Raw genomic sequence first — 20,152 nt, 5'->3', positions numbered from 1 at the left:
CAGATGCTCCATCAAAACCTGTGAGTGTCGGTCATCATTGCCATTCGGCTGTGTAACACTTATAAGGTAGTCTGAAGAGAGCAGACTCTGAAGCTTAGCTCCTTCAGTGTTTGCAGCAAGATGTTGTATATCTTCTCTGGGTCTGTTGTGGTGAGTTCAGTCTCATCTGCAGTCACCAGCATTAAAAACCAGTGACTTTAAAATAAAACTGATCAAGAAGGCTGGCTCTGTTGTGGCTGATGCAGTCAAACAGTTTGACTCCCCTGGACTATGAGAAGTTCAGTCTGGTTTGGTGTAAAACAAACTAAGATGTTAACATGTGTTTTTAAACTACAATTCCATTCAGACTAACGGAATAATTTGATCATTTGATCATTTGATGTAATGCAATAAGCTGATGTAAATGCCCTGACTGGTAGATTTAGAGACTACATAGTACACATAAAATGCACTATGCAGTGTGTACTGCATGCTGGCACACCGGTTGTCATTTGCACTTTGTACGTCACCAATAAAAGCAATCATGCAGCGGCGTAACCAGAGCCAGTCACATGACCGCTGTGACCAGCTTCCACCCCTAAGTTGAGGGTTGAAAATATTTTTTCCAGAGGATCGCACAGATTTTTTATATGCTGCAGATGTGCAGTTGTTTCCAATCTGCAAACTACAAATCTTAGAGTACAGGAGACTGCTGTTTCTGTGGTGGACGTCCTAGCAGTTTCTCAGGTTTGTGCCTAGATCAGGCTGTATTGAGGTGTAGGCTATTTGCAATATTTTAATAACAATGTTATTACTGATGATGGTTTTTGAAGGCCTCAATATCATGACCATCCAATATCTGGTTTCCATGAATCGTCCCTAAGATATTGGATAACTATGGATAATCTGTTGTCAATTAGCCTGATTAGTTGTGAGCTGCTTCATTAGGTGTTTTATTTATTTAGCTTCATAGACACAAACAACCATTCATGTATACACTTATAACTATGGCCCATTGAGACTGCATGTTTTTTTGTTCTGTTTTTTTATGTGCGTGTTGTTCTCTTGTTTTGTTTTGTTAAGCTTAATACCGGGAGAAAACCCACGCAGGCCTGGAACCTTCTTGCTGTGAAGCAACACTGTCAGCTACCGCACCACATCCCAGCCCGTATCCAATGTCTCGCCCTCACTGGAGTTATTGATTGTACTTTCGGACCCGTTTGCTGTAAACTAAAACACGATGCAGCAGAAGTCAGACTGAATCAGAACAAGCTAGATATACTGTTCTCCACCTGGGATTTGAGTTGGCTGATTGGCGTCCATTCCCCTCCAACAAGCTGAAGAGGCACCGTTGTCCCGTAATGTTTCTGCTTCGCTGTCGGTCTTTGTGGAACGATCGTCCCCGAATGTTTCCCTGTGAAAAGATATAAATGTTAATATATATATAAATCTATATAAACACAACGTGAGAATGCAGAGAAAGCTTCAAAGCGTCCTCCACTCTGAAATTCTCTCAGCATTTACAAAGCCATGTCCATCCCTTTGTGGAAACAGAAAATAGGACCCAATTTTACACAAACAATGCTGATAATGAATTCCTCCCGGCTATTAATCCTGTGCCTGGTTTTCATTAACATCAGAACACAACCTGACAGTGCAGCTGCTTCATAACGTAATGTGTGATTTCAAAAGAATTACAGTTTTTTATTTATTATGCCCTTCACATATTACAGCATACTAATAATGCTCTCCCTATGTATTTACCATAACCAACAATTATCTAGCTAACATTCTGAGCATATGTCCACCTTCTTTGGAGATGCTGTCACTGCAATAGCACCTGCCTCCACTGTGATAAAGACATGAGTGCCACCCCACTAAATAGCACCCTGAAACCATCACAACCCTCTTTACCACTCGCACTGCAAGAAATCTCCATAGTTTAGGAATGGAGAGTTCGGAGTGAAGAGGAGCTGGGGTTGCTGCAGCTGCTGCGATATCTCTTAACACAGGGATAGTGTCCAGGATGCAGTGTAGGGATTAGACGTAGCTCTGGGGCACTGTTCCCAGCACGCTTTTATCTCCTCTCTCAATGTTCTGACAGGGTGTTAACCGAGCCTCTCAATGGCCTCAATGCTGTGTTCCCAGTCATTTAAGGGTATGTTCAAGCCCAAATCCAATATTGATGTTTCCCAAGCAAACAGGAGATCAAGTGGTGCACAAGTCTCAAAGCAAACTTTTAACCGAGACAGAACCTGCAATCACTTGAAATGCTGCACATCATGAGCAGGCAGTGCCAGGATGCAGCCGTGAGCCACTGGAGGGAGGACGCTGCTTACAGGGTTCCTGGAGTAATCAGCTTCCTGCAGCGGGAACTTATTTGCTTGCTCGGGTGTCTCACTTACGCAGCAGGGGCTTTTGCACCATTTGTTTCAGTGGAAAACATCCGAAATCAAGAGTTTTCTTCTTTTATTTAGTTTTTTATTTGTTAGTTACCCAGTGATGTTCCATTAAGTTTCCCCCAACAGCAGGGAAACAGATTTACTTTGAGGGTGATGTCAGCGGACTACAGAGAAGTTAGGCTCCGAGCTTAGGAAATGGCATGTTTTGAACTGAATCCCCATTTACAACGCATATAAACAAAACACACTCAAGGGAGCACACTCATCACAGATTATTATTACCAGCAGATTCAAAGTTCCTTGAGGTTCGCGTCGCTTTTTCTCTGCCCTATACGTGACTCATCCGCTTAAATCGCTGAGTCTGCTTATTATCCAGCCTTAATAACCCAGTTCAGGCACAAAGCTCCCCAGCTGAGCTTTGCTCTGCTAATCCTCTGAGGAAACCACCACTCTGGAGTTCATCACAGAGCCATTCCAGCTGATAGCAAAGAGAGCAAGGGGGTGACCGGGCTCGGCAGCCTTCATCCAGCTCCAGCCTGATGACGAGAAGCAGGCTCCGGCGGGGACGCGGCGGCGTCCCCCCGCACACAACAGCGGGAGCCGCATTCCACCCTCATCACACCCAGAAAACCACACCGTCCGAGGGAGGCGGCCATGCTGAGTAAAGAAACGCTATAGTGGAGCTCTGAGAAAAAGTACGGATGGATAAACAATTGATGGTGGGAAAACAGAGGTGAATTTTTACAGGAAAAAAAAAGAAAAGGTCAGGCCAACACTGTGGTCGAGCCACACATGGAACAGCAATTCCCTCCTCTAATTCACTTCGGAGATGAGATTCACACCCGGCGCAGCGTTTGGGTCCGGTCCGTTACTTCAAAGTCCTCTCGTGAATAACCATTTTGTTAAAGTGCTGTGCATTGAAATTTAGTTCCTGCTTGTAAATGGAATTATATTAGTGGAAATAGTCTCATGTCTTTTCCACACACTCCACGGAGACGTCGGGTAAAGCCGGTGCGTGGCGAGACCGCTTGTGCAGTGTGTGAGCGGCTTTTGTTAGCTAGAATGTTATAAGACCAGCACAAGCATTAAGGGAGTGGTAAAAGAGGCACCGGGACCCCGAGTCTTATTTATATGTTCAATAAAGGAGAGTGTAAACGGAGGTCTTAATAAAGCAGACTTCTGGCTGTGATCACCTCCCTTTATGCTCCACGGTACAAGGGGAGCTTGTGCGATTTATATAGACTCAATAAAATCAATGCTAGGTAGGAGGATTTCATATCAGCGTACGTGAAAACCTGGACACTATGTGTGTGTGTGTGTGTGTATTTGCCTATAGGTGACACAAAGCTAATACACACCAGAGACTTTTAAGCAATAAAGGGGACTTTCCTTTAGAGAATTACTTGGAAGAATCTATTATGTGCACTGCATGTAAAGTCGTACACGTTGGGCTCCATGAAGCTGCCGCTGTGACATACTCCCACTTACGCTAAAAGCAACTACTTATGGATTAAACTAAATATGTCAAGGCATCAATACAGGCTAAATGGGATGTCAGGGGCCGATGTTTGCAGGTTATGGACAGGGACTTTCATAGAGGCTCCAAAGCAGATCTGTATTGTCATGAGGTGCTCAATTTTTAATCGGTTATGTTTTCCTGATGTTCAAGGCGCTGCAGTTATTCAGTCTAGTCTTATTCAATCTAGTGTTGCAACATGGAAATAAAAAGTAGTGATGCACCGAAATGAAAATTTGTGGCCGAAACCGAAACCGAAAATAATAATAAACACTTGGCCGAATACCGAACAATACCGAACATGGTTCTTCAGCAGTTTTTCATTTATTTTGCCAATTTTTTCACCATTGCATAAATCAAATACATTTGATTTAGGCATGCTTTTCAAAGAAAAAAATATTTTACAAAATTACAAGGTAGAAAATATTTATTGAACATAAAAAAATGAAAATTTTTTAATTTCTCAGCATTATGTTGTTTTGGTTCCACCTCCTGGTGAATGTTAGGTAAAATTCTTATGGGGTTAGTTTTTGGTTGGCCAACGATTTATGTTTGTGGTGCGCAACTGTTACGGGACGGAGCGGCCAGTCTATTTCCTTATTTTACAACGCCGTTATTAATTGTTCGGTTTTTTTCCCCACTTATTCCACCGAACACCGAAAGTGTTTTTTTGCCATTTTCGGCCGAACAATTTCGGCTACCGAACAATCGGTGCATCACTAATAAAAAGACAACCGTTTTACATATTTATTAGTATTTTTCTTGTAGGTTTTTTTTATGTTAATCCCATTAACAGTTGTTAAAAACTTTGACCTGCAGTATGGTTTAAGGTCATCTAGGAAAGGGTGTGTGACTTCCTTTGATCTTATCAAAAACCTTCACGTCTCTCTGCATCGTCCTCTTGTTCCGTCTTCAGTGTTCTCTGGCTGCAGAAGCTGGAAACTTAACAACGGTGAAGATTTATTTTTCATCTTCAGTTTGCGCTGCAGATAAATAACTTGAGCCAATGAGCCTGCGTTGCCATATAGGGAGCAGGTGACCTTCCCCAGAACAAACATTCTTTTTCACGACCCGTTTACAAACCCAGCTCTTCTCCTCTCCCTCCATCTCCTGTCCCAAAACAAATCAACACCTGTTGGCCATTATTATACACCACAACCTGCTTCCTCACATCCACTCATGACTCCCTCATTGTCAGGCAGGCGTCTAATGATGTATTCATGGTAATCTTTGTCTTTTTTGAAAGACAAATCACATGCACTTCTTTTCATCTGCACCCTTGATGAGTCTGTGGCTCCATGCGTGCGCCGCTCCTTCCTGAGATTGGATCCAGGCTCCACATCAATAAAAGGGCACTCCAGACGACATTCGCTCTCAGCCTGATGGGAGGACACAAGGACGTGTCCTACAGTCAATGTGACTACTATTCTCTCCGATATTGAAAGTGTTTGATTTAAAATGAATAAAACAACACCATCGGCAGACAGGTAGCCTCTTCTAAATGGTACAAAACAAAGTTCAGAGGTTTTCAAACCCTTTTTCAAGGAATATTCATATATATAGTTGATAGTTCAAACTGGACAAAATGTTTAGAAATTACAGCTCCTTAAGATAGAAGAAAACCGTTCATCAACAGAAAAAGTCCAAAGTAGTTTTTGAAAGGATGTTGCTTTAATGCGAGTAAAAAAAGTAATCTTTAGGCTGCATAAAACAAAACAAATCCACCAGAGAGATGGCAGGATCATTATGTGTGGCACACTTGCCTTGAAACTCGGTATAATCAAAGGCAAAAGAAGGAACTGGAGAGCTCGGCAACATAAAAAGGCCTGGACGTCTGCGGATGACAGCAGTGTTAGATGATCACAAGATCCCCCCCTCTAATACGGAGAAGCGCCTTCACATCATCCGGCCTAGAGAGGAACGCTCTCCAGGTGGTAGACGTGTCATTGTATAGGTGCATTAGAGACAGAAGATTTCGGGAAAGCAAATCCAGAAGGTTCCCCACAAGACACAGTATCGAGAACAGAAAGATCAGATTTGTCGTTGGTAAAAAAGAAGATATCTTAAAAAGTCAGAAGCAGATGAAACTAAAGGCAACCAGTATTCGAGAGACACAAAGCTCAGAAAATCTCATGATCTGGAGTATTCAACATCATCTGTTAAAAATGTGGAGGCAGTCTGTTGGCGTAGACATAAATGTCTTTTATTGGCACTGAATCACTAGTGTTTACTGATCATGTGACGGAAGACAGAAGCAGCCGGGTGAATTATGAAGCTTACCATGATACTCAGATTCAGCTAAATCCTGAAAAGCTGATTGGATGCAGCTTCACAATACACATAGACTGTGACTTAACATTCTACAAAAGCAAAGCAAGAGGGTAAAGAAGACAGAGGAATAGTGCACGTTAGGGACGAGCCGATCCACGGAGAGGCAACACTTGAAGCAACCGTGGTAAGCTCTGGCGAAGCGACACAAAGGAGGACAGCCACTCTTCGGTCACGTCCATGAGGTCTGGACTTCAGAAACTCATTTGACTGTTAACGATTTTCAACGGAGCATTTAAAATAAGGATCTCTTATTTATGAGTACTGCGGTTAGTTTGATGACATCTGAGTCCCTGAAGTGGAAGTTCTACATTTAAGCAACATTGACTCATGTTCCTTTAAGAGAGGAAATAACCTCAAGTTACAGAGACTGTACTTTAAGCTCATATTCATACATAAATGATAGTTTGAATGTATTTTGTATTTGAATGTAGTCATTTTCCAAATGGCTTTGGGTAGATTGGACCTATCCGTTTATAAAGAATTGAAAAACCATTAACTTGCCACACCAAAGTGTTACATACATCCTGATCCAAGAGTTTTGAGACTACTTAAACCTCCATAGGAACTGGACATGCATGTGGGATTAATCAACACTAAGTGATGAGGTTGATTTGGCTCACTTTAAGAAGAACTATTGCCAAACATGACAATAAGGCATGGAAAAAAAAATATGGGCCTCCTTGGTTCCATATGGATGTCATAAAGCAGATCTAATAAAAGGATCACATTTTCTGCGTCAAGAGTTGGTGTGTAGAGTGTTTAATCAGAACAATGACCGGACTTGGGACAGGATCCAACACAGCTCCAAAGTTGGTTCTGACAGCAACCCGGAGGGAGAAACCTGGGTAACGTGCATGCCTGTTGTTCTTACGTTAATGAGCAATTGGCAGGCACACCACGAACTCCATTTATCTCCTATGAGTGGGTAAATGATGCTAATTCGATAAGAATAGTGATTGGAAAGAGAATGATGAATGAAGCAATGAGTGAAGCCATCAAGCAGACGTTCTATCACAATAGTGACCTTGAAGAGACCTTGGTCTTTCCTAGTCATATCGTCTTTCTCATCTTGTTTTGAGGGGAAATTTTTCTAATCGGCTACTGTTGATATTGACCGCTCTATTGGATCCTGCTCTTGGAATAATCACTAAGACCTTCCTTTAATAAATAAATGAGAAGCAAGCACACTTTCTGTCAATCAACAGTTTTAATTTGAAAAAATTTGTTTTTAGAGATGAATTCTCAAATGTCATGATTGGCGCTCATTTTTATTTTCTTTCTTCAGCAAAATTTCGCTGTCATTGTAGAATAAAATATCCCTGAAACTAATGAACCAGCAAACAAGCATGCCATCTGAAGCTGTATGTATCTCTATTGCCTGTGATTTTTACACTTAGAAGTTTAGATTGTTAATTTTGCACATCATCTTCTGAGTTTTTGTCCTGTTAGTTCTCTGCTTTTAGCAACGTTTGAATCTCGGCTGTAATTGCGTGCACTGTTTTTGTCACGCTTTTGTGTTGAGTTTCGGCCTGAATTTATAATAGTTCCTCTCTTATTTTGGTAATCATTTTTTGCTTTGTGTCATTGCTTCCTTTGTCGCTCTGCCCCCGTTGTTTTCACCTGTGCCCTTGTATCCAATTAGTCCTCAGTGTGTGTATGCGGCCTTGTCTCTGATTCTGGGTTTTTGTCAGTTCCCCTTCTGTTCGTTCGGTCTGCTGTGATTCAGTTCCCAGTCTCATTACCATCCCGGATTCTTGTTTGTTTCATTTGTTGTTGTTTTGGTTTGGGGTTTTTTTAACATTGAATTCCCTGGTTTGTTTTATCCAGTGCTTTTATTCGGTATGTTTAATTAAACACTAAGTTGCCTTCAACCGCCTGCCTCTTGAGTCTTGCGTTTGAGTCCTTCTCTTGCCTCACATGTAACACAACGATGAAAATAATTATTTGCAGCTCAGAGTGGCTACGAAACATTAAAAGGAAAGAAATTCCTGCTTTTAAAAACAGGCCTTGATGTTTTGTCGGCTACCTTTTTGACTTCACCTTACCTTGTTTCCTCTACTTGTAAATTCTGCAACAGTTCAGGATTCATAAGCATGTAAAAAAAAGGCTGGAAGTGAGTGTTAGACTTGACCGAACTCCACAATAAACAGTTCAGCGGCACAGAGACCTGCTTCTTGACATCATGATAAAGGGAAGCCCCCACATACTGTTAATAGGGCCATGGTAACATAAGTCTAATAAGGTAGCAGTGTGTCAAAAGCCCTAAGGCATCAGAGATGTTAATTACTGTTTTTATTAGAGGATAATCATTTTTAGTTGCTTATTTAGGGGTTATAATTAAACTGTTGAACAGTGTGCTCCCTCTACCGGTAAATAGCTCTTTTGTGTCAGCACATAATTCCTCTATGGAAAGTGGATGGTGCGGCGGGGAAAGTTTCCCTTGGCTCAGCAGGAGGTTAACACTGTCCGAGAAACTGGCACCATTATGCTCCCCGCAGTTAGACACTATTACGCAATCTCCCCAGTCCACCCCCGTCATGGTCTGTGCCTCCACGCTGCCATGAACCCTATGTGTTTTAATGTAACAAGGTCAGAGCCAGAGAGCCTCTGGGGACGAGCTGTGTGAAAGCTCATTATATGGTTCCTCGGACGGATTTCATTTACAGCTCCTTGGAAGTTCTCTCTGTCATGGGAAGCACATGCCTGGCACTCACTGGAAACCCCCGAAGGAAGGCCGGACAGCTGAAGGATTTAAACACCAAAACACTGGCATGAGTGTTTGTTGAAGCTGAAATCACTTGAGGGATATTTCAATAACTAGTTGTGAGGGGGAATGACATGGCTGACCAGAAGCTTACAACTGCAGAGAAACGTCGGCCGATTCTTCTTCACAACGTTGCCTCAGTTCATTTGGGTTTGAGGGCGTTTGTTTATGCGTAGCCCCCCTGAAGAGTCAGCCACAGCATTTCAAATAGGTTGAGGTCTGGACTTTGACCGGCTCATTGCAACACCTTGAGTCTTTTGTTTATCGGCCATTCTCGTGCACGTTCACTGGTGTGCTTGGGCCCACTGTCCCTTTGCATGTCTTGGTTCCAGCCAAGGTTTAGGTGTCAGACAGATGGCTTCACTTTCCGTCTAGAATACTTTTGCATAGAATGTTCACATGTCCTAAAGATTGCCAGCAAAAATGGGAGGAAAAAGCACAAAATCCTCAAAACTTTGTGGTCCCAAGACCAGTCTAATCCACGAACGAGCAATACAATTCATGACGCAACCTACAAAATGGGACCTTCTCAACTTTCTCATTTGCTTGTGACAGTCAGTAACAGTGTCAGTAACAACAATGGCTTCATTAAGAGTTTCACAGGGAACTTTGAAGGCCAAAAAAAAACAGGAAAGCAAATTAAGAAAGTGTGTTTTGCATGATCTAATTCAACTAGTACAGAATTTTTTGCACACAATAGTGAGGATTTGGTGATTTCGCTTTGCAATTTGACTACCTTTGGTTTTTGCACTGTTTCTTGGATACAAGCAACTTGAAGACATCAGTTTAAGCTTTTCCTTAAATTATAAGAAAGAAATCCTATTTTTAGTCTCTGTTTGAAGATCTGAAAGCAACCAGCCCAAATTTTAACAAGGCTGGATTGGTCAAGGTTGTACTTGAAAGTTTCTTAAGCTATTGATGTTCTGCTTGCTCTGCTTCACTTCAAAATACATCACAGGTTTGCCTTTGAAACAAAACTCTAACAGACACAGACCTTCAATGAACGCAGCACATAAAGGACTCGTGAAGGGCGTGATCTTTGTATTTCCTGTTACCATATGTGTCCATTAAGAAATACACTGCGGAGCAAAAAAGTAAATGATGCACGATAAATAAACTTTTTTGCATTTTTCTGAAAGGCTTCAACCAAAAAGCTTTTGATTATTCCACGACTGCCGTTGCTCTCCCTCCTGAGCTACAGTGAAACCTGAGCAGATGCCAAATATAAGGTATAAGGATAACAATATCTGGAGCTGATAAATGAGATCCTGTGTTTCAAATCTCAGTGGGAGAAAAAAATGACTGGAAGTAGGTGTGGAATTCATTCAAACTCTGACATGTTTCCCTTAAGTGTAATATGTTCATTCCCTTTCTGAAAGCCTTTTTAGTTTAGGAACAGGGTTTATTCAGTGAAGGAATTGATAAAACGTCACTTTGCTTGGAAAGAGGCCCACATGTACAAACATGCACGTGCCTGTACAATATGAACCAAACAAATGAGCACGCCATGAGGATGCAGAGACAGTAAAATTGTGCAATTGTAGAATTGTGAGATAAAAATAACCTCTTGGGGAACAACAACTAAAACATTTATGACAAAAAAAACTTTATCAAGCACTTAAAGCTGCATCGCCCTATTGAAAATACCAAAGGATATAAAGCTAACGAAGGCAACAAGGCTGTTTACTGTAGCGCTATTCACGCAGTCAGTTCAATCTATCACCGTACCATCTTAACTCCACTGTGCTAATTGCACGAAGGCAGAACAGCATAACAATTAATTCCACCACTGTTGTGCCCCTATTCTCCCTTGAAAGGCAGTAACAGAGGCGTAGAAGGGGCGAAATGAGCTCTGTGGAAGATGGTAAGTGTGGAAAGCTGTAACGGTACCGCAAGGATAGATTCAAATACGAGGCAGAGGATGAACTCAGTCTATCACAGGCATAGTAAACAGTCCGGCTGTCAGAAAGCCTCGTTAAGGGACAAGTGAGCTAAACTGTTAGAGAGGCAACCGTGCTTCACTGGTAGTATTAAGAGCATTTCAATTCATCTTGGGGCAGTAGCTACTCAGCTAACCCTGCTGCTGTGCATAGCAAACTGCAGGAGTCACCACCCGCTCCCAGCCATAATCGCGACATCACATGCTAGCAGCAGTGGCAAACTGCTGTGAGGGCCCCCACTGGAGAAGTCAGTTGGAATTTTGATGTCTTTGTTGGTGTTTATTCAGCATCGTGTTTATTCAGCATCTTCCGGCCCGCCTCTGGGCGCATCTCCCACCGGGGAGCCGTGTCTCCTTCTCGGTAGGGAGGGCGAGTCTCCCCGTCCGCCCCAGGAGCCCCGCCACGGAGCCGCCGCCGGGCAATCACGGGCAATTCACGCGCCCCCTTCCCCCTTTAATGTTCTCATGGTGGTCCCTACTACGTCAGCAAATCACGCCCCCCCCCCCCCCTTCCCCCTTTAACTTCTCATGGTGGCCTCAATTACGTCCGCCTTATGGATCCGCGTTAAGTCGGCGCAGCCCTACGCCGTAGGCTCTGCGTTGGTGTAACGCGGAACCATAAATCAGCCTTTACAATAATACAATGGGCGCATTGCGTCATTGGGCGCACGGCACATTTAAAAAAAACAAAAAAAAGACGTTTATATGCGCCTAATGGTCGCAAAAATACCGTATGTGCAGGTGTTCCTGATGTTGTGGGTGTTTGTTCGCAACTATTCTTTGGCATATTGCATTTAACTTCCCTCTTAGCAACATGAGCCGACACTGATGAACATCTTATCTATGGATGACTGTTTATACAAACTGTCATGGTTGGTCCACCTGCCTTCAGTGGTTTTCCACTCCACTCTCTCCTGCTCACCCCATCTGCCAGCCACACCCACCTCATCACTCAGTCCATTCACCTGCTCTCCCAGCTGCAGCTCCTCAGCCATCAAGACAGCATAAAAGCTCCACTCTCCTCCACACTCACTGCCAGATCGTCTCTATGCTTCCAGATGTAAGACTCTCCAGCATTCCCTGTCTTGACCTCCCGTTGACGACCCGTCCCTGTCTGTTCCTGGACTCTGCCTTGTCTCCTGTCCTCCGGTGCCAGACCTTGTCTTCCGAACCTGACACTGATTGCTGCCTGATCCTTGTCCTGCATTCCTGCCTGCTCTTCGTCCCTGTTCTCGGAAATAAAGCAAACCAGACAAACTACCGCCTTGTGCTCCGTGTGCTGCATTTGGGTCCAAAACCTCACTCTGTTACACAAACATGTACAAGATGTTCATCACACATGCTATGTCATCATTCGAGGGCGATTAAAAACAACGCTTTCAGGATAACATTGAAAAAAAACGTTTTTCCTGCAGTTTATTTTGACTCTAGTACTGACCCTACAAAGTACTGGTACCAAAAGTTACCAATACTCAGCACCCATCCCTACCTTCAAGAAAATTAGAAGCAGCCAAGACAATTGAAGTCTCTACTCCATCACTATTGATAACGAATGAGTTTTTAATGTTGTTGTATTCCCATAGTGAGAGTAGTCTGACACTCGTACTATCTCACAAATCGAAACGTGATGCTTTACTATCACAAGTTAGAACAAATATGTATCCATGTAATATCGTTGTCTCAATGTACTTGTATGTTTTGAGGGAGGAGTTACTCCGAATCAACGGAGCTGCCGTAGTTATTATATGCTAAAACATGTATATATCACAATGTCTGCGTTCCTTGTCTGGATGAAGGTCATTGAGGGTTTGTGAAACATTTGCTACAACAAACTGGACAATATCTTTTAGAAAAATGTCTTTCCAGCTATAAGCCTCCACAGAAAGAACTTCAGACAAACCCAGACAGATTTGACAAAAAACAATATCTAAGGCAACTGAGACCTCTGACCCAATGATAGAGAAGACGCAGTGGGAAAGCCTTGCAGAACTAAACTATAATATGTCTGGGTGTGAAGGTCCGACGAGAAAACCCAGAGCCGGCATCAGGTTTCAGCTCGCGTTTTTAACTTTTCGTTGGACGGGTCAAATAAGTCCGGAGGAGATTTGAAGAAATGAATGCAGCACATGTAGCATGAAGCCATAGAAGCACAGTCCAGGTATTTCCTCTCGTGTATAAGTATTCCCACGCGAAAACAGCAACTGGCTGATCAATCTGTCCTGATGTACAACCACACATCAATGAACCCCACTTGCCAGCCTCCTGGGTCTTTAATATTCTGGACCAGTCATCTGGAAGATATGAATCCATTTATACCAAAAAGATATTAAACGCCTTTGACTTGAGGTGGGTCACATCATGGTGATAATATCTCTTTGGGGGAGGACAGTGTTGGCTACAGGAATGTTTTACAACAGTCCAAAAATATATATTTGCAGCTCAACTTTCATTTGTCTGATGGTGCAGCAGGCAGGCTGCATGCAGCGCTCGGGGCAGAGGCAGTCTCGTTGGCTGAAGCACTGCAGCTGGCTAGAAAACACTGGCTGACACTGAGTGTGTCAACTATGGGAGGGAATCATTCACAAGCAATCCCAGGCTAGGAGAGAAATGAGACAGACAGGGAGGAAAACCAACAAGAAAGCTCGAAGAAAGGTCTAATGAAATATGTATGCAGACATGACATTTCGTGGCGCTGAGCGGCTCCATCTTTCCTTGGCAACCTTGGATTACAATATGTGTGAAAACAAAGTGGTGGTGCATAAAAAAAGACAGAGAAAACACATGCATTATGCTTTGTAATCAAGTAGGACTGTGGCTGGTCTTCATCATCATTTAAAAAAACATTTTGACATGGCAACAAAGTACGATTCAAAAGTTCAGTCAAGTTTTGACATTTTAGACTCGTGTTATAACAGATGCATGTATTTCGCAGCCTTTTACTCAAAATTGTCCAGGAGAGACAAATGTTTGGAAGAAGAACAAAATAAGCCATTTCTACAAGTATTCAGACCCCCTTTCGCTTAATATAGATCTGGTTAATGATCCTACAAGCTTAGAATACCTTTACTTTAGAGATTTCTTCCATTTTCCTCGCAGAAATATTGAGGCTCAACCAGAATGGATGGAGAGGGTCGGTGATGCATGACTGAAGTGAGCTCCTGACTGGGTGACTCAGAGACATTCTTTTTTTATTTGGGATATGTTTAGAGTCGTCCTTCTGAATGGTAAACCTTTACCCGGCCATGTTATCCATATTACTCTGGAAAAGCTTTAACATTTTGAGTCCATCTTTCGCTCCACCTTGTTGATGAGGGGATGCTGAGTGTCTGGTTTCCCCGACACAGACTGTGAGAAAATGTTAATTGTTGAATCTTTGTTTCATCAAATCAAAGAAATTAGCTTCTGACAGTAATTGTTTGGCCCTGTGCTCAAACTGCTCATAATTTACCTTTTAGTGAGGAATGGCTTATGTCTGATCCCTCACCCATCAAGGTCGGACTGGTGGAGTGCCGCACGGACGGCTGTCCAATATCCACAAAGGACCTCTGGATTTCATTTATGGTAACCGCTGGCACGTTTGTTTGATTGGATAGATGACAGACTAAAGAAAATGTTAGCAGTTCAAAACTGCTTTGATCACAAAACTATGGAGGCTACTTTGATTTTGGGCACTTTCAAAGCTTCAGAACATTTCTTGTGTCCATCAACAGATCTTGGATTTGACGCAACTTTGTCTCACTCTTCAATACATAGCTGTCCCAAATTCATGGCTTGGTTTTTCTCTAATGTGCACCATTATCTGTGACGTATGCACATAGGTGTATGTGTTCTTGTTTCTGACTAGGTCTTTCCAAAGGTTTAATTTTCTTTTTGTGAAGCCATTGTTTTCTTGATTTAAATTAACACTTGGGGGCACTGTCATGCTGAAAGTTTTCATCTTCAGTTTTCAAGCAGCTGAAGGCTTTGGGCTAAAATTCACTGATATTTGGAACTGTGCATAATTCTCTCCACCTTGACTAAAGCCCCAAATCCAACTGAAGAAAAGGACCTGCAAAGCATGATGCTTCCACCACCGTGCTGCACCATGGCTACGGTGCTTGATGCATTTCTCTGTAAGATGCTTGATGCACGTTTTTGCAAAAAGGCCTTCCATCCTGCAATCCTACCCCATAGTCCAGACTTATTTGGAAGATAGTTGTCACCAGTATAGTTGCAACCAGTATTTACAAGAAATTCCTGCAGCTCCTTCGTGTTGCTGAGGGTCTCTTGGCAGTCTCCCACTTTTTTTTGTCTTTTTTTTTTTTTGCACCAATTTCAAAGGAGAATCCAGTTTTCAGTACTGCCAGTGTTGTCCCACATTTTCTTCACTTTGTGACGATATTGCCATGGAAACATGTTGTACCCTTCTTCTGACTTATCCCTTTCAACAATGAGATCCTTCTGATGCTTTCTCTGTGAGCCATTCTGCGAGAGGGCGTAATTGAGGAAATGTCAGGAACATTATAGAACAGCTGAACTTTAATCAGGGTGAATCTTTGTCACATTTATTGATTACAGGTTTGCACTCATCAAGTCCAAATGCTGTAAATAAACCAAAAGGTATTTCATAATTGTATTATTTTGTGTGTGTACACATTGATGAAACAAGCTTATTGTGTGTTTTTTTTCTGTGGTTTCTTTTTTTACATATGTTCTCCCAAAGGGATTTGTTTGTTTTTTAAGAATTATATAAGTTATTGATCACAGCGTCGCAATGATTTCTTGTGGTGTCTTTTTCTTTCTTTCTTACAATCACAGCAACGTGGCATTTTAACAGAGGTGTGTACTCCTTTCATATTCCCTGTAGACTGACTAGATTAAATTTAACTGAATACATTTTAATGTATTCAATGTATTAATGTATTTGAAGTGCAAATCATAACAAAATCAGGAAAAACGTGAGAGGGCAGAAAAACGTACTAAGAATCTATTAAAACTGCAGCTGACAAAGTTTCTGCAGGTTTTAGGGAGCATTAGCACCAACTGTTTCCTCCATTCATTTATCTCAGTCACTCCCCCGCTGCCTGTTCACGGGTACAACCCAGCGATATGGATCATTTCAGACTTCCCCAGACACACACACACACACACACACACACACACACACACACACACACACACACACACACACACACACACACACACACACACACACACACACACACACACACACACACACACACACACACACACACACACAGTGGCATGTCTTCATCCATGGGACACATCAAGGCAACTGTCTGATGATGATGAACTGTTGATGAATAAATGAACAACCTCCTCTTGCTTCAATCCCCATTAAAACATTTGCCCTCCCTGGTAATTAATTCCCAGGATTCCACAGTTAATGTCGTGACTGTCTGGTATTTTAATAAAGTTTTTCTACAAGCTCTAAAAACTAAACTGCAGCTTGTTTGTGACAATCACGATACATATGTGATTGTGTGTGTATGTATACATAAATATATATATATATATATATATATATATATATATATATATATATATATATATATATATATATATATATATATATATATATATATATATATATATATATATATATATATATATATATATATATATATATATATATATACACAGTACAGACCAAAAGTTTGGACACACATCCCCATTGTTTTGAATGAGGTGTGTCCAAACTTTTGGTCTGTACTATAAATATATATGTACACACATATATACATCTATGTATACATATATACATACATATACATAGATATACATACACATGCTGGTGTCAGTAGAGTCCCAGTCTAGTCCAAGGCAAGGACACAAACAACTCCTCTTTTCAGCCTTTTCATTTGCTGCTGGGATGTCATGGAAACGATCAACCTGGCATGCAGGTTTGAAATATTCACTCATCTGACTGACTACATTTATGATGAGGCTTTTGTTTTATGCTTGTCATTAAACCATTCATAACTGATACAAAAAAAAATGTTTAAATCAGGTATGATTGAAAGACATTAACCTCAACCTTGATGAAGCAACATCACTCCCGCACCATGTGTAATAGATCTGTAAGTCTTATGTTCTTACAAAAGTTTTAAATAAACATGATGCCCTCAAAACAGTTAAATAGGGGACATAGATGGAAAAAAGGGCCAGAATGAAACCACAAAACAAAAACTAAAAAACTGATTATTAACACACAGCATGCAATAGAAAAATGCAGACAGGTGAAAACAAGAAAAAACTTACTTTGGGATAATGTATTTTTTTTAATGTTTCAATGACAGCATCATCTCTTACCTTCAGCAGAGTGCACCTTGTGACTCATCAGCAACGACACTGATAAAGCCTGAAGTGCTGCCAAAATCACAAAGTTCAGACTCCGGGTGTCGGGGCTCATGATGCTGAAGGATGGACGGCGAGTCAAAACTGCATCCTGCAATCACGGCTCAACAATCGCTGATGCGCAGGAGCCTCCCAACAATAAAGAGACTTCCTGAAATCTGATCAAGTAAACGAGCAGCGCTCCAAGAAATCCCAGTGACAGCTGAGTCAACTCCGCCAGCTTTCTCCCCATTCAAAGACGTCCAGGTGTGTCGCCGCCTCGTGCAGGAAAGTGAGAAGTTGCGAGGGGTTTGGAGGGGGGGGGGCAACACCAATAAAAGCCCACGCCGCTACCCTGTTAGTCGTCTGCTGGAATGACATCAATTCCTGGACAATTACTGCCGAGGACTGTTGTCTTATGAGTAGGCACCATGTGCTTCCATGACACGCTCCGCCAGGTCCTAAAGCCGGCTGCAAGCAGCTTTGTCAAGAGAGGGATAAAGGAAGTTTAACTTCCGGTTTTGCTTTCAAAATAAAGTTCCGGGTTCTATCCATCCATCCATTTTCTATACCAGCTTTATACCCTTTATACACGGGGGCCTGCTGGAGCCTATCCCAGCTCATTACGGGTGAGAGGCAGGGGGGTTACACCCTGGACAGGTCACCAGTCCATCGCAGGCAATTTACTACGGGCATTTTAGAATCACCAATTAATCTACTACGCATGTTTTTGGACTGTGGGAGGAAGCCGTAGTACCCGGAGGAAACCCACGCAATCACAGGGAGAACATGCAAACTCCACACAGAAAGACCCTGCCGTGCCAGGGAGTTGAACCGGGAACCTTCTTGCTGTGAGCCAACAGTGCTAACCACTAAGCCACCGTGCTGCCCAGTTCCCGGTACCATTAAATAATAATAATAATAATAATAATAATAATAATAATAATAATAATAATAATAATAATAATAATAATAATAATAATAATAATAATAATAATAATAATAATAATAATAATAATAATAATAATAATAATAATACATTTTATTTCTATCTAATTGTCCGTTGCAGTCTGTGCCTGTCTAGTTTGGTGGCCGATCCAAACCAGAAAGCTACAGACACCTCACGTGGCCTAAATTCATTATCCAACATGGCTCCTATTCACGCCGACAAAAACACTCTGCTTGTTTTTCTGTTTGGAACAGCTTTTTTATTCACATTAAGTCTGATGTATTTATATTCCCACTTGCTTTCTACCACTGGACATGTGCTAAATGCTTCTGACAGCTTTATCAGTTATGTGGGCTCACACAGCAGCGCCATGTTGGCGCTTAACAGTGGGTGTTAACGGTGCCTTCATCACACCATGAACAACATCTTCCTGCTGTCTACACAAGCAAGCTGCATGCTTTGAGACAGTTTGGCCCCCATGTATGATTCTACTGGCTAACACTATTTCTATAGTGACGACTGGTGTGGCTGATGCTTTCATGGACGTGTGAAAAGTTGAAATCGACCCAGCTTTTGACAGAAAAGCAACACTACCACTGTATCCCACAGAAACAACTATTCAGTTTGGCAGTTCTTGCTGTCAAGCCATTCAAAGGCAATGGAGAGCAGTAAAAAGGAAACTTCCACCACTTCCATGTTGCATTACTATTCTGAGCTGCAAGAATGGCTAAAATAACCTTTAAAAATGCTATTTTTCTGCCTTTGAAGATGTGGAACAAGCTCAACACAGTATCAACGCCATGTCGAGTTGTAAATGGATCAACAACATCAGACTGAATATTTGAACGTGAATTGCAACAAACAAGATAAAGCTTTTATTTTGAAGGTCGGAAATAAAGTGTTTTCCGCTGTCTTTCTTAGTAATTTTCTATTAACTCTACCTTGCGAGTTAAATTCCCCATAGCCAAAAACATGTAAATTAGATAGTAAATCGTCTACATGTCGTTGTCACAAATTGTTTCGTTTAAGGTGACAGTTTTACTGTCTAAAAAAAAAAAGGAAAAAATAAAGCTTTTCAAAGTGTTGCCCTTCTAGGCATGTAGACTATTTTGAAAACTCAGAAACATTTTGGGAGAAAAAAGGAGGAAAGGAAAGAAATAAAGAACAAGAAAGAAGGGAAAAAGAGAGAAGACTATGAGGTTTTTTTTTCATAGCAGACATTGTGTTGACTAACTATCAGATTGATAGCTTTGTTCACTTGTACTCTGCATGTCTGCAGACATACAGCGAGAAGTCCACATGGAAGCTGGTCCCTGATCGCGTTTTCTCTCTAACTAGGGCAAAATAAATATGCTGTATAGCATTTCAAGTAGAACCTCATTATGGTCCACTCATGTAGTAGAGCAACAAAAAAAAAAAAGCCTAGTGCAGGCTAAGCTTATTGCTGTCTTCTCTTAAGATTAGAGACGATCTGATGTTCAATTTTACTCACAGAGCTCTGCTCCCTAAATGCCCTTCATTAAAGATCAAATATTAGTGGAAACTAGTAGAAAGTGAAGAGAGTTTTCACGTTTATCTAAAGGTTGTCTACATAAAGACTGTTCTGGATAAAATGAAAGAATGAAGGAATGAATGAGCCTATTTTATTTTATTTTATTTGGTGATCGCAGGTTCAAAGACAACTATTCAGCAGTGCAAGGACAGGGGGGTTTAGGCTTGAAAGTAAGTCTGAAATAAATGAAAATGTTCAGCAACAAACTGCAAAAGAAAGATTTATTATATTAATTTATGTCAAAGCTGCAAAAGAACACAGATTTTGACACCGTCTGGGAATACATGCAGCTAAAGCTGGAAAATATTTCACTCATGCATGGTAAATTGTCGTGTCCATGCCATGTTTCTAAGTGTTGATTACTGCTTACTTTCTAGTATAAAA

General features: G+C 41.5%; 2 protein-coding genes across 2 annotated transcripts in view; both read right to left on the bottom strand.

Moving 5' to 3' along the window:
* LOC133418885 (disintegrin and metalloproteinase domain-containing protein 12-like) overlaps window positions 1–17,561 on the bottom strand; it is a 112,983-nt gene extending 95,422 nt beyond the window's left edge. The window contains exons 1-2 of the mRNA XM_061707765.1: window positions 17,244–17,561; window positions 1,272–1,393 (exon numbers count right to left, since the gene is read on the bottom strand). Of these exons, the coding sequence (XP_061563749.1) occupies window positions 1,272–1,393; window positions 17,244–17,343 (222 nt within the window). The 5' untranslated portion in view covers window positions 17,344–17,561. The remainder of the gene's footprint in view (window positions 1–1,271; window positions 1,394–17,243) is intronic.
* Window positions 1–20,152, bottom strand: part of dhx32a (DEAH (Asp-Glu-Ala-His) box polypeptide 32a) — a 141,239-nt gene that overhangs the window by 111,036 nt on the left and 10,051 nt on the right. The gene's annotated exons all lie outside the window — the stretch shown is intronic.

This window comes from Cololabis saira, chromosome 19, assembly GCF_033807715.1.
Source record: "Cololabis saira isolate AMF1-May2022 chromosome 19, fColSai1.1, whole genome shotgun sequence".
NCBI lineage: Eukaryota > Metazoa > Chordata > Actinopteri > Beloniformes > Belonidae > Cololabis > Cololabis saira.
Note: the sequence above shows the minus strand (reverse complement) of the source record. Positions and strands in the feature narration are given on the sequence as shown.